Consider the following 13408-nt stretch of genomic DNA (forward strand, 5'->3'; position numbering starts at 1 on the left):
TTGAACCAACACAGCCTTAATCAGTTTTTACTTCACTTTCAGACAAAATCGACATGCACCTTACGTTAAGAAATGCCCACTTGCACTACTTTGATATTCTAAGAAGAAGAAATGAACAATTTTGACATTTAGTCAAACCCTATCTTTTCTCTTTTATAAGTATGATGAGATACCGTGATTAAATTTGAGTTTTAAAATTTGGTTGCTGTAATGAGTATCCTTTACAATTTGATTATTAATCGGTAAGAATCTTATATACTAATGACGTTGTCTTATAAAAACATGCCGTCATTTCTCATTTGACCAAATGTTGCAATTCCAAATGTGTCCACTGTGCGCTGCTCAAGAAAGCTAATTTTAAATTAAAAAATACTATCCTTTAAAAATAGACCATATTTACATTTTTGGGTATCTTAAAATTATACCAATACTATTTAAATTTTTTTTTTTCTCTCTATTAAAGTGAGTATCATTTTCCACTAATAATACTTCAATCACTTTTTTCTTTCTATCTCTCTTATTTTATCAATTGTGTATTAAAACCCACGACGTCTCAAATGTGAAATGACGTCTATTTTTTAGGAACAGAGGGGAGGGAGTATAATTCAATTTTACACTTACCTATAATCATAAATGATAAACCATCCTAAAATGACACAATTATCAAGTCAAGTCAATAATGCTTAATCAAATTAAATGTCTTATATTTAAATCTCACCAACACTTTACAAGTAAAGTCCATAAGCTTAATATTTCAACGTTACTTAATAAATTGAATGGGTACATTATTTCGGATTTGAAAAGTGAAATCGAACGTTATGTATAAAGTGGAAAGTTTATCCATAAACAAAGAGGTGAGAGAATTTAAATGTTAGTTGTACTCTTTTATACGCATGGGCCCACCTTTTTGCGTCCCAACGTCTGCTTTTTCTCTCTTTTGAAATTCAAATCGCTCACTTTGCACACGCCATTAAACAAAACCTTCATACCTCACACCTCAAAAACTAACATTCCATTCCACTAAAATAATGATAATTATAACATTATTATTTTCCTTACGCCCTTCTTTCTTTCCATTTTTGGTTTGAAGCTGTTCACTTCTTCTTAAAAAACAATGGGAGATTCTTCTTGTCTCTTGCATGGTTTCTCTTATGCTTCTGCTGTACCAAATGAATCCAAACAGGTAACCATACATTTCAAAATCAAATCTTTTTTTCTTTTTCTTTGTGGGTTAGTGTATCAGGAATCTCATTTTTCATGACTTGATATTTGCTTTATTTGAATTGGAGAAGTTGAAAAAATGTATGCTTTGCACAGTTGCAGTGGTGAATCAAGATTCTCATTTGTCAATTTTGCGGTTGTGAATGAGTTGATATTTGTTTTTTATGAATTGGGAAATTGAAAAAAATGTTTGCTTTGCAGTTGCAGTGGTGAATCAAGATTCTCGTTTTTCAATTTTCATGTCTGTGGTTGTGAATGAGTTGATATTTGGTGTGTTTGAAATGGGAAATTGAATAAAATGTTTGCTTTGCAGGGGAATCACATGCATGCTTTAGGTGAATCCATTTCATTTGGGAGGTTCACAGCAGATTCCCTGTCATGGGAGAGATGGTCCACATTCCCTCACAAGAAATACGTGGAGGAGGCCGAGAGCTACGCGAAGCCGGGCTCTGTCGCGCAAAAGAAGGCCTTCTTCGAGGCTCATTACAAGAGGATTGCAGCTCAAAGGGCTGCTGCTGCAGCTCTTCTTGAGCAAGAAAATGCTGCTTCAACTCAAAATGAGAGTGTTGGTTTGAAGGATGATGGTGGTGATCATGAGGAGGGAGGGGTTTCCTTGAACCCTCCACCGGATTTAGCCAATTGGGGAAGTGTGAATGTCAAGACTCTTGATGTGAAGGGAGATGATGGAGGAGTGAGAATAAGCAATGGAGGAGTTTCCTTGAACCCTCCACCGGATTTAGCCGATTGGGGAAGTGGGAATGTGAAGACTCCTGATGTGAAGGGAGATGGAGTGAGAATCAGCAATGGATGGAGAGAGAGTGGTGTGGTGAGAAGAAATCAAGTGTCAAAGCAGCCTTCAGTTAGAAGAAGTAATCTTGAAAATTGTGCTGCAGTTTCTGCTGCTTCAGAGAGTAGTGAGACTTCTTCACAGATAGAGAAGCCATTGCTAAAGGTGGTTTGCTAACTACTAATTGCTATCTCTATTTTTGTTTAATTGCAATGTTTGTGTTCTGATTTTTTTGTTGTTTTTGCAGAACAAAAATGTTGATAGTGAGGAAGTGTCATCAGGGATGATTAGCAAGAGAAGAACAGGCCTTCCTTCAATGAAGACGTCTGCTCATCACAAGCCGCGAAGAATCCCGTCCACGCCTGCAAAGGCCATGACTCCACAACTCAATAGAGAGAGCAATGCCAATCGCAGCACGAGGAAGCCCAATGTGGACGCATTGGATGGGAGACGATCGTCTCCAAAGTCGTTGCGTGCCTTGCTAAGCTTGGGCTCTTTCCGGGAGGCTGAAAAAGAGCCGGTTTTCAAGAACAAGGGGACTGAAAGCTTGGGCCTTGCACACAGTTCCACTAGAACGACTGGAGAATGCCCGACTCCTTTCAAGACACCTGCTCCGGTGATTCTTGTGGAACTCAATCTGATCGTTTCGTGCTTATTTTTTAAGAAACTAATCCTGTTTTTTCATTGCAGGCATCTACTAAGAGTAGGGTGTCTTCATATCCTGCAGTAGCCCCACCCCTCAAACGGAGAATAGAAGGTAACTAATTCAACTTGTTTACAAATATTTCATCCATCTAATGCTGTTCAACGACGATAAATTTTCCCTGTATGTAAAATTCACAGGAAGAAAACACCAGATCCCTCAGCCTCAGGGAGAAAAACAACTGGTCCTAAATGGCACATCTTGTCTGCTGTGTAAGTCCGTATTATCCTATTGCTGCTGCTTTTATATTGATTGGGAGCGAATTATATGGAAATTTCGACGTTACTCATGTATGAGCATGATAATTAAACCTTAAATCTTTATGATCAATTCAAGAATGTGAAACAATGGTTGTAACTTGGTTTAATAGCAATACTTGGTTCGATGTGATCTGATAAAATGATGTTACCTGTGTATCAGCTGCACGAAGTCGTTGTCGGCCTACAGGAACAAACTACAGTCACCACCTGTATCCACTCCATTCATGCTGAGAACTGAAGAAAGAGCTGCAAAGAGAAAACAGGCAAGAAACTGATGCATAAGTTGTCTTATTCTTGCATTTGACTTCCTGTCTTTTTACTGGATTTGTAGTTTAGTCTCTTCCTAAAACCAATTTTTTTTGAAAAATTCAGAAACTTGAGGAGAAATTCAATGCAACGGAGGTGCAGAAGACGCAGCAAAAGACATTAAAGGTTGAGTAGTCGAAGCCAAATTCATGTCCTTTCTTATGATTGTAGCATCAGTTGTTCCTGTGCTAAGTGGGCAAAGGGATTGGTTCTTTTTTGTAGGAGAAAGCAGGAAATGAGTTTAGAAAACTAAGCTGTAGCCTTTGCTTCAAAGCTCGTCCCTTGCCCGACTTCTACAAGGAAAGAGAACCTCCAAATTATCAGACGAAAAAGGTACAAAAATGGTTTGTAGTCTTGTGTTTTTCCAGATTTAGTCGTATGCATCTTCTAACAGACGCTTTTTAACGTTGTGTAGCCTCCAGCAGTGCAACCACAGACAGCAGTACTAGGAAGAAGTGTCTCAAACAAGAAGCACGGCACCATCTCAATGCCGCCTCCTCCTCCACCACCGAGAATCATAGCCAAGAGCAGTGTTTCCAAGAATTTATCAAGAAAGAAAGTTATCAACCAAAGCAAATTTCTCAGTACTTCACTACCTGAAAGAATGGCACATGAAAATGCTTCTCCAAATATCCAGCAGTGATCAGTGGATATGCTGTGCATAAATTCTTTTTCATGATCAAATTCAATTTGTCATTGTTTAATGTGGGAGATGTAATCTTTACATATATATAAAACTGTGTTTGTGTGTGATCTGAGATTAGAATTCAACCCCAAAAAGATGAATTATTATCTGTCTCAGTTTGGTATAAAAGGACTTTTTTCTGTTTCAAATTTAAATCGATATCAAATAGATACTGCAGAAGTACAAGTGGCAACAAAAATTATCTAAATTAGCAGCCAATTGACCACTTTATAAAACCTTAATTAATTTCCACAACTGTACAATCAGCGAATATACAACTGTATAGGGTTGTTACATGATAGATACATTTCCATGCCAAAATACAAGCTAGAAATCAATTTCATGCCCTTGCATCTCTGGTCCAACGCTTCAATATATATCGGCTAGGGACTATCTTTATATTCCTATAGTCTAGCACTTTCAGTGCATGGCTACACAAAATTCCTCCAGACTCGAACTTCATACAATTGCAAGCAACTAAATCATCTTCTAAGCTGTATAAAACAGTGTACTGACGAACCTCACCATATGTACTGACTTTATACTCGACTGAGGACATTGCATCCATGCATTGGTTGATCAAGATGTTGAGAGAGTTTTCGTATTCTTGGTGAAATGCTTTTAAAATGATGGGCGTGTATATTTCCCTTACCTGCTTCAGCATTATGACGTCTCCCATCAGTCTTGGCATGTGCTGGCCCATGTCATAGTTAGCTTCCAATTCTTTGTAGCGCCAGTCGTTTACCACCCTTCCAAAATGCTTGACAAACTGGAGAATATGCGATTCGTGCTTCACGTACTTTTTCAGGCTAGCGATAGAGCACTCAGAGAGGAGAGTAGTTTCTATGTCAGCTGAAAATATATGCTTGCTGTATGGCAAAGCCCACTTCACTCTCTCTTCAAATACGCCATGCAACCACTCGTTTTCCCATAGACTGTAAGCATCCAGCATGACTTTCCAGGAGTTAACAAAGTCTTCCTCATCCGAGTGGAGAAAGCAACCACATAGATCGCTGGAAAAAGAATCTGAGCTGGCAACTACTTGGTTGAGATGTTTGAGTGCATTTTGATATATTTGCCATGTGCATAACCCGTGTTGAGTTTTAGGCAGTTCAGAGCTGATTACTTGCGATAAAACAGCATCTTTATCAGAGAGAACAGTCTTTGGGATTTTTCCGGACATTGTTTTTATGAAAGTTCTCAGTAGCCACTTGAAAGACTGAGCTGTGTCATCATAAAGAAATCCAGCACCGAAGACCAGTATCTGCTTATGATTATTTATTCCAAGAAACAGGACTAAAGGCCGCCAATCTTTGTTGAGACGGTATGTTGTATCAAAGCAAACTACATCACCAAAATCCCCATAGTCCACCAGCATCTTCTCGTCGGCCCAGAAGAAATTGGTCATTTCCTCTTCAACATCAAGTTGTACAGCATAAACAAAAGATGGATCCTTCAGATTCTTGCTCTGGAAATACTGGTGGAAACTTTCAGCTTCTTCATGCGTCATGTTCCACGCACGTTTGGATGTAAGATTCATCTCATGATCTATGGGATCAAAAATGGGATCATCCTGACCTCCTACTCCTGTTAGTAACATCTCAGCAACTGACTTTGGCAGCATATCAGAAGCTCCAGATGCAGATGCTTCCACAATTTGATTTGTCATAGACCTCCTCTGTGATCGCAGCATGCGAACTTTACAGGCAGGTACAAGCTCATGATTGTGGCGTTCTTCAAAGTGGGTAACACGGTATCTACCATCAGCCTGACGAGAAATGACTAATTGTGCCATGCACCCAACTCTGGTTTCCTTTCGAGGTCTCTTCACTTTTAAACCTCTTTTGTCGTTCTGCCTATAACCTTCTCTGAAACAAGTATATCTTCTAGATGCCACAGCTCCATCTACTTTACTCCTGTTCACATAATCCTTTCGAATACTGAAACCTAGTCTCCCAGCATATGCATTGTAGAATTCATAAGCATGATCCTCCGATTCAAAACCCATACCCAGCTTTGGAACTCCATCTGGCACTGGAGCAGCAGCTGATTCGGCCTCAACAGCCTCAACAAAGGATATCCGCTTCTGAGATGGTAGCAAATGGGCTGTGAATGGTGTCACAAACTCATGATTGTGCCTTGTCTCAAAATGGATGACACGATATTTGCCATTTGTTTGACGTGTAATGGTCATGTGAGCTAGACAACCAGTTCTTGTTTCTTTCCGGGGTTTTGTGTTCATATCACGCTTACTGGATCCATAGCCTTGTCTGTGGCATGTATACCTCCTTGATACGACCAAGCCAGTAACCTTACTTTTATTAACAAAATCTTTTCGGATGCTGAAACCTTCAATCAGAGCATATCTATTGTAACACTTGTGCGCATGCTCCTCAGTTACAAACTCCACCCCAAGTTCCGGCACTATGTACTCGTCAGCTTCATCTCTTACATCTTGAATGGATCCAGATGAGGCATTAGAAGGGGTTTCAGCTATAAAAACTCGTTTATCATCAGTATCCATTCCCAGCTGATTGTCGGAGGAAACACCAGAACTACGGTTATCTTGCTCACCCTCAATATCTCTCCCATTATTGCCACTGATGCATATCGTAGGACTCTGACACTCGTGATTGGTATCATTGTTTAAACAACCATTTTGGCTCGCGAACTCATGTTTACCATTGCTATCAAAACCTTTTTCCTCTGATGACGAAGAATTGAGGCAGCTATATGTGCTCTCACTATCCACATCCATACCATCTTTCTCAGTAGAAGAAGCTTCCCGACTCAACGACACATCTTCACCAACAAAGACCCCCTCAGCATCATACGAGAAGCTTGAAACTTCACGTATCTGATTCACACTAGCATCCACTAGTGCAGTAGGATCACATTCCCCTATGACCGCATCCGCAGAACTATCCCTCACCCCAACACCAAGGCCAGAGTCCATGGGCCTTCATTTACAACGCAGAATCCTGAAAAAACGAATTCATAAATTTCAAACGCATCGATCTATACGGGCTAAGAAAGATAGAGATTAGAATCTCAGTTTTCCTCCTCAATGTGCAAACTAATGCATCAAAACAAAACCACCAATAATGGCTAACCAAATTTCACTAAGTTGGAATAATATCAAATTCCTTGATATCTATAGCTGAAACAATCAGTAAAGTTCTTACTGAATTATTGAATCTTATCTGTTTAAGAACAAGCTGCATTGATATAACTAAAGATTAATTTCCATAGTTCTGCATTTTATACAAACAAAATACCATGTTTGCCTCCAGAGGTATATCTATCCCGTTTCATGCCTCCAAGGATCAACGAGCCCTAATTACATTGCATGAACTTCACAAATCCAAAAATTAAGCTTAAATTTAAATTCCATGAAGTTTGTATTGCACACTAGGCTAATTATGCAAAATCCCCAAACCAAAACCTACTGGGAAATTTTTAACTGCTTGCTTTAGGTCGAACAAATAGTAATGAAAAAAAATCGGCTCTTCTATTCTATATCAAGTCCATCATAAATATACGTGTATATATATGAAACCTGAAATTAGAGATTGATTTTGCTTCCATTCATGTTCAATTTGATATAGAAATATGCAGCCAGAGGAAACCTGATTGAAGAAGCAGTAAAATGAAGACGCTCCAAACGACGTCGGATCCGCTCCGCCGTTGAAGTGAGACGGAACTCAGAGAGTAGTGCGGTGGATAGAGATTAAGAGAGAGAGAGGAGCGGCGCCTCTGCTGTAACTTTCACTCCAATCTTAGCAAGTGGGAAACAAAGCTTTGTTTTATGCTTAGCGACTTTAATGTCGATATACGGCTTTGATAAAGCGATTTATGCTTTTAACTTAACATTGCAGAAAACCGGAGAAATAAATCGATATTCAAAATTTTTGGTTAATGTCCTTGTAATTTGCCGTTAATGGGACATAATTTTATTTAGATATCAAACTAGTGATTCGGATCATATGTTTTTCTTCACATCACTTATTTTTATTTTTGTTTTAATTAAAGTCAAGTTGATAATTATTTGCCTAACTTACCTAATGAAAAGACACAGAATCAAAAACAAGTTGGATCGTTTGGAATTTTGGAACTTGAAGTTGTTAGAAAATACTCCCTCTGTCCCATTTAAAATGCAACATTTTCCTTTTTTGGTTGTCCCATTAAAAATGAAACATTTCCTTAAATGGAAACAACTCTATCTCTACTTTTTCATCTCTCTTACTTTACTCTCTCCTCATTAACTCACAAAACAACACTGCATAAAATCCCGTGCCGATTCTCAAATGTTGCATTTTAAGTGGGACGGAGGGAGTACAGATCATTTGACTAAATCAAATTACTTCAAATCAAGTACTACCAATCTTCATCCCATTTAGCATTAGCAGCACTAACTTCCAATTTGATAGAAGATAATTCTAACATTGTGTTTTTTCATCTTCGTCACCACCTTCATAATAATAATCCACACGATCGATCCTATCCAAATAATCCAAAACATCAATGGTCGAAAATCCTGACAATTTCATACTAGACTTAGTATCCACCACTCTCTAAGTAGTCAATCTATAATCTGGAACCATGTCGACCGAAGACTTAAGCCTTTGCGCCTCCTTAGTCTTCTTGTCTTTGGACTTGGAAGACGGGCACATATAACATTCATGGCACGTTGGATGACCAGACTTGCCTATAAACTTTGAGCGATTGGCGGGCTTGATCTGAGCTTCAGTGACTTGATCAGCCTTGGGGGCGGAGTGGGGCCATGGGAAGCCCGCAGTCTAGGTTGCGTGTTCCACATAGCGGATATGACGGGATAGGTCTTGGCCATGCCATTTTGGCGACCCTGTTTCTTCATTGTTGTTGGCTAAATGTGAGTTGAGATGAAGAGTGGATGAGACCTTTCTTAGTTGTGTGGCTTTATATAGGCCAAGAAATATTAGCTTGGGGAGCAAGGCCAAATGAGAAAGTCAATAAGTAGACCAATGTATTATTATATGCGTGCATATAAAGTAGATATACGCGTACAATATTTTGTAAATAGTTGAATAGTAATTATTCGTGGGAAAGGTAATTTCCTCAGGTCATATTCATTTATAGACTGAGTCGTGTTCATTATTATCATTCTGAAAATAATATACATATTTATAATGGGACGTGATCAAATTAAAATTCTAAATATCAAATTTAAAATTATGATTTGGACTATTGAAAAATGTCAACAGATCACAAAAAAATATCAATAGGAAAATATCAACAGCATTTCAACGGTAGTCAATGATTGATGCTGTATTGATATTGTGTTGACATTAAAATCTTGAAATTTTACACTGTGTTGATATTGTATTGAAACTGTGTTGAAGCTGTGTTGATGAGTTTTGAGTTCGTACAATATATAAATTTGCATTTTATCACTACTCTATTTATAATATTACATATTTTAATTACATTTCAGAGACGAAAAAAAAAAGAAATAGGGAAAAAAATAGTGAAAGAAGTGTTAGTGGATCGTATGATCCATATTATAAATGATGTGTATGATTATTATTTATTAAATACTTTATATATTTAAATTTGGTCTAAAATGACAAAAAATGGTAAAATTAGTCTATTTTTTTAAGACGGAAATTACAATTAGATTATTTTTTTCGTTTTGGTAAAATTAAATATATTTATCTTTTCTTATATTCTCTACTCTATATTAAAATCTCATTACTTAATAAGTTTATTCTCATTACTTTTGTAACATTCCAAAACATGGCCTAGTTGAATATCATTTTCGAACATGAAATTCGCCGGTTTGGAGTGAAATCCTTATTAATCAAGAATATAATTAATTAATGATTCAATAAAATTTTTTATATGAAATTAAGGAACTAAGAAATGTCTAATATGAGAATTAGAATAATGGAATTGATTTTAGAAGAATGTGTAGGAAAATCGATCGAATAAACTATACCAAATGTGGTTTTAAAAAAATAATTTATTGTAATAGTACTAAATATTGGTAACTAGAAATATTATATATGATGGATTATATAATAAGAAATAAAAAATAATACACGGAAATATTTCTAAAAATATAATAAAATATCTATTTCTAGATAGATATGTGCATGGTGGACGTTTTTACCATGTTGGAAAGCATGATATAATCCCATGACTATCTTCTAGTAGAAGATATAAAATAAAATAAAGATAAACAATATAAAACAATAGAAAATTCTAGTAAAATAAATATGAAAATAAATAAAGACAACTCTAGAAACTTGAAAGCTTGCTATAAATATCCCCTAACCTCTCTTTTGAGAGTGTGCTTGGACACCCAGTTCCTAGTTTAGAATGGTCATCATCTTCCATGACATCGACATTTTTATGGATGTTTTATTCGGTTGATCTCATTTGAGAGACTCATCGGTGATAGTGTGATGACCACAACGACGATGCATATCTAAATCACTGCAAAGAAACATAAGTGAACATTAGTAAATATTCATGTGTTTCTGGTCAAGCCACTCCAACCAAGAAAAAAAAGGAATAGAAATAAACTAAAGAGAGAAGAATGCACCACTTAATCTCTGTGTAATAAAATTAGACAATTTTTAGTGGACATAGTTCGACTTCTGAATTTGTGTCCCATCAATTAAAATGAATTCGTCATTGTGTTGTATAAAATCGTGATCATGGATTATGAATGAATTTGATGGAACATACTAACATTTCCGAATGAGACTAAGAAACTAATTCAAATATTATATTATTCTAAGTGATATGCATTAGTTAAAATGTATTACTACCTACTTAGAAGATTGCAGCGGCAGATTAACACTCCAGCAGTTTAGAATTCAACTCTCTCATAATGAGTGGAGGACGTATGATTTTGACACTGGGGGTCTAAATTAATATTAACAGTTGTTGCATATTTTTAGTTTTAACGATCCCAGAAACAATTCTGACATGAATAGTACGAAACTACAAGAAAGATTAAATAAAATATAATAATTTGAGAAGTAGCAATATAAATTAAAGGCATATACTTTGACAATGTCATCATTTAAGTAATGTCTTAGCAATTAGAGAATATATTTTTTTAAATAAAGAGCATAACTTTATAGTTAAAGTTAATAATATCATGTAAGGGTATGCAATATATATACATATTTATAAGGCTGGAGAATTATTGTTTATTTTTAAATTACAAAAATCATTATTTTATGATTTTGAAATAACGATATTTTATATAAATAAGAATACAAACAAATATTAGTACAAAATTATAATGTAAGAAGCAATATAATTGAATTAGTTACTAGCTATTGAATTAATTTTGAGAATCATGCAATAAATTATTTACTAGAAAAATGGATAGTGAAGAGCTGTAACTTTTTGTTGTGTTTAGAAGCTAATGACGGTTAGCGAAAGCGTGTTCTTAAAAATAATGAAGAAAACCCTCGGTCCAGGAAATCTCCTAGACACTGGGTCTAGGAACTCAGAGAACCTTGAGCTACTTGTCGTCGGACACACAATCACTTCCTTAACTCCCTCTTCAAAAAACCCTCAACCCACTTTACCTAGGAAAACTAGTACGTGGAAGTAGGGATCAAATCCACAGAGACGAATGCGCAAGTAAACATGTTCAAAGACTTGGGGGCTATTTTTGTTGGCTGCTGCCACACAATTTTAGGGTTGAGCTTTAATTCCTAGACTTGGTAATTGAAATATGCTACTCTAACAGCTAGATCTAGACAGAAATTTAGAAACATGCATATTAAGGTAAATGGAGACAAATTGCTAGATCAAACGAACAGTTTCCTAAATTAACCTAGACCTGTGAAAACAACTGAATGTGGGGATCATTTTCTGAAAAGGTAGAGTACGATTGAAAAACTGCAAAATAACTAACTAAAGGACTAACTAACAGCGACATCATCTTCTCCAACATTTATCATGAAACAACCAGTTAAAACAGAGCAAGAACGAAAGTCGAAGCAAAGCAGACGGAATTAAAAGCAACAAAATCGAAGAACAGTTAAAACTAAGGTAGATCTACGGCTACTAGACGAGGTAAACGAGAATGCAGAATTTAAACAACTAAATGAAACTCAAACAAGCAGATCCAACCACGGGACGCTTAATCTACTCCGGATCCAAGCCATCAACAACAACCAAACACCATTACCATCTCCGATCCTCACTGATCTACGTAGATTTAACCGCTCAACAACAGATTTCTTATAAAACAGCTTCAAACTCAGATCAACCAACAAAGATCAGCAAATCAAACCCAAAACAACACAATAAGAAAAACAAAACATAAACAGAAATATCCATTGCAAAATACGAGATATCCGACGATAGAAACAACACCAAAGCCGAGCCTCGAACGGCGAGGACTCGGCGAGTACCAAAAGTAGACAAAAAATTAAAGACAATTGTCTCTTCGCCTCCGTAGAGATGGTGTTGCACCCAAACTTCCGATGAAACGAAACCCCCCCTGAACTTTCTCCCAAGTGAGTGTGTAGAAAAAAAGGTAGAAAAACTAAGCTAGGAGCTGGAAAAAAGTGATGATCAAGTATATCCCTCATGTAGATTGTGTGCTCCTTTTTATAGCGGATAGAGCTTCTAGACTGTTCTTGTGATTCCTATTTTGTCCTCCAATCGATGCTCCTCAGTCTAGTGGCTCTTCATCCTCCTGCTCAATTTTTTTCTTGCCAGCTTCCTTCACCAGGCGATCTCTGTAATCCTCCTGGGCTGGCATTTTTTCTACACACCTGGCTCAAAAAGGTTTGTTAGACCTGGGAAACTGCAGAATTTAACCTTATAACCAATGCATGAAATTAGCCTTATCAAACTGCTCACACTTAAACCATACTTGTCCTCAAGTATAAAGATAAGAAAAAAGAGAAATAAGGCGAATTTCGATGCATGGTTATTCCCTGACCAAAGTAAACTCCTAGACTTAGACACTAACACGAAAGAAAAAGAAACAAAGACACTAACACTTAAGGAAAATAAAACACATAGGCATGAACTAGTTCAAATTTTTAAGCAGTCGTCCCCACAAGCTCAAGGTCAATCAAATGGTCTACACACTCCAAATCCTCCCCTTCCCTTTGTCCACCTAGTCGATTTGTCAGCTTGTCCAGATGGCCTATAGCCTACTAATTGTTGGAGTCGCTCGATCACTCATTCCTCACCAGGGATGTTAGGATCGACCACTCTTAGTAAATTCCTGCCACTGATGCTTCAGGTTATGAGAATCTCTCCTTCTATCCTCATTTCCTGATTCTTTTCTCTTTTTCTTTTTTTTTTTTCCCTGGACTTCGTCCAGCTTATACCTCCTCTTTTCCTGGACTTCGTCCAGCTTATACCTTCAGATCATTATATATTTTTTATTTTTCCTCCTCTGGACTTTGTCCAGCTTATAC

At 36.8% G+C, this 13408-nt stretch overlaps 2 protein-coding genes across 3 annotated transcripts; one reads left to right on the forward strand and one right to left on the reverse strand.

Moving 5' to 3' along the window:
• Positions 1–956: 956 nt before the first annotated feature.
• LOC125193963 (uncharacterized) lies at positions 957–4111 on the forward strand. Its single transcript, XM_048091934.2, is given in 10 exon segments — positions 957–1183; positions 1535–2173; positions 2256–2624; positions 2699–2740; positions 2743–2765; positions 2852–2923; positions 3132–3234; positions 3344–3403; positions 3500–3610; positions 3693–4111. Coding segments are annotated over 10 exon segments (1716 nt in total). The 5' UTR covers positions 957–1114; the 3' UTR covers positions 3921–4111.
• Positions 4112–4161: 50 nt separating this feature from the next.
• Positions 4162–7751, reverse strand: LOC125193962 (protein FAR1-RELATED SEQUENCE 5-like). 2 transcript variants are annotated; one of them, XM_048091933.2, is made up of 2 exons: positions 7592–7751; positions 4162–6943 (listed from the first exon to the last, which is right to left on the reverse strand). In XM_048091933.2, the coding sequence occupies exon 2, from the start codon at positions 6916–6918 to the stop codon at positions 4303–4305; it is 2616 nt and encodes an 871-aa protein (XP_047947890.1). In that variant the 5' UTR covers positions 6919–6943; positions 7592–7751; the 3' UTR covers positions 4162–4302. The 2 variants fall into 2 exon arrangements, with proteins under 2 accessions (XP_047947890.1, XP_088912481.1); XM_089056355.1 differs by having other exon boundaries at positions 7522–7750.
• Between the last annotated feature and the right edge of the window lie 5657 nt (positions 7752–13408).

Source organism: Salvia hispanica, chromosome 4, assembly GCF_029641045.1.
Source record: "Salvia hispanica isolate PSC_SH4W2 chromosome 4, Shi_PSC_v1, whole genome shotgun sequence".
NCBI lineage: Eukaryota > Viridiplantae > Streptophyta > Magnoliopsida > Lamiales > Lamiaceae > Salvia > Salvia hispanica.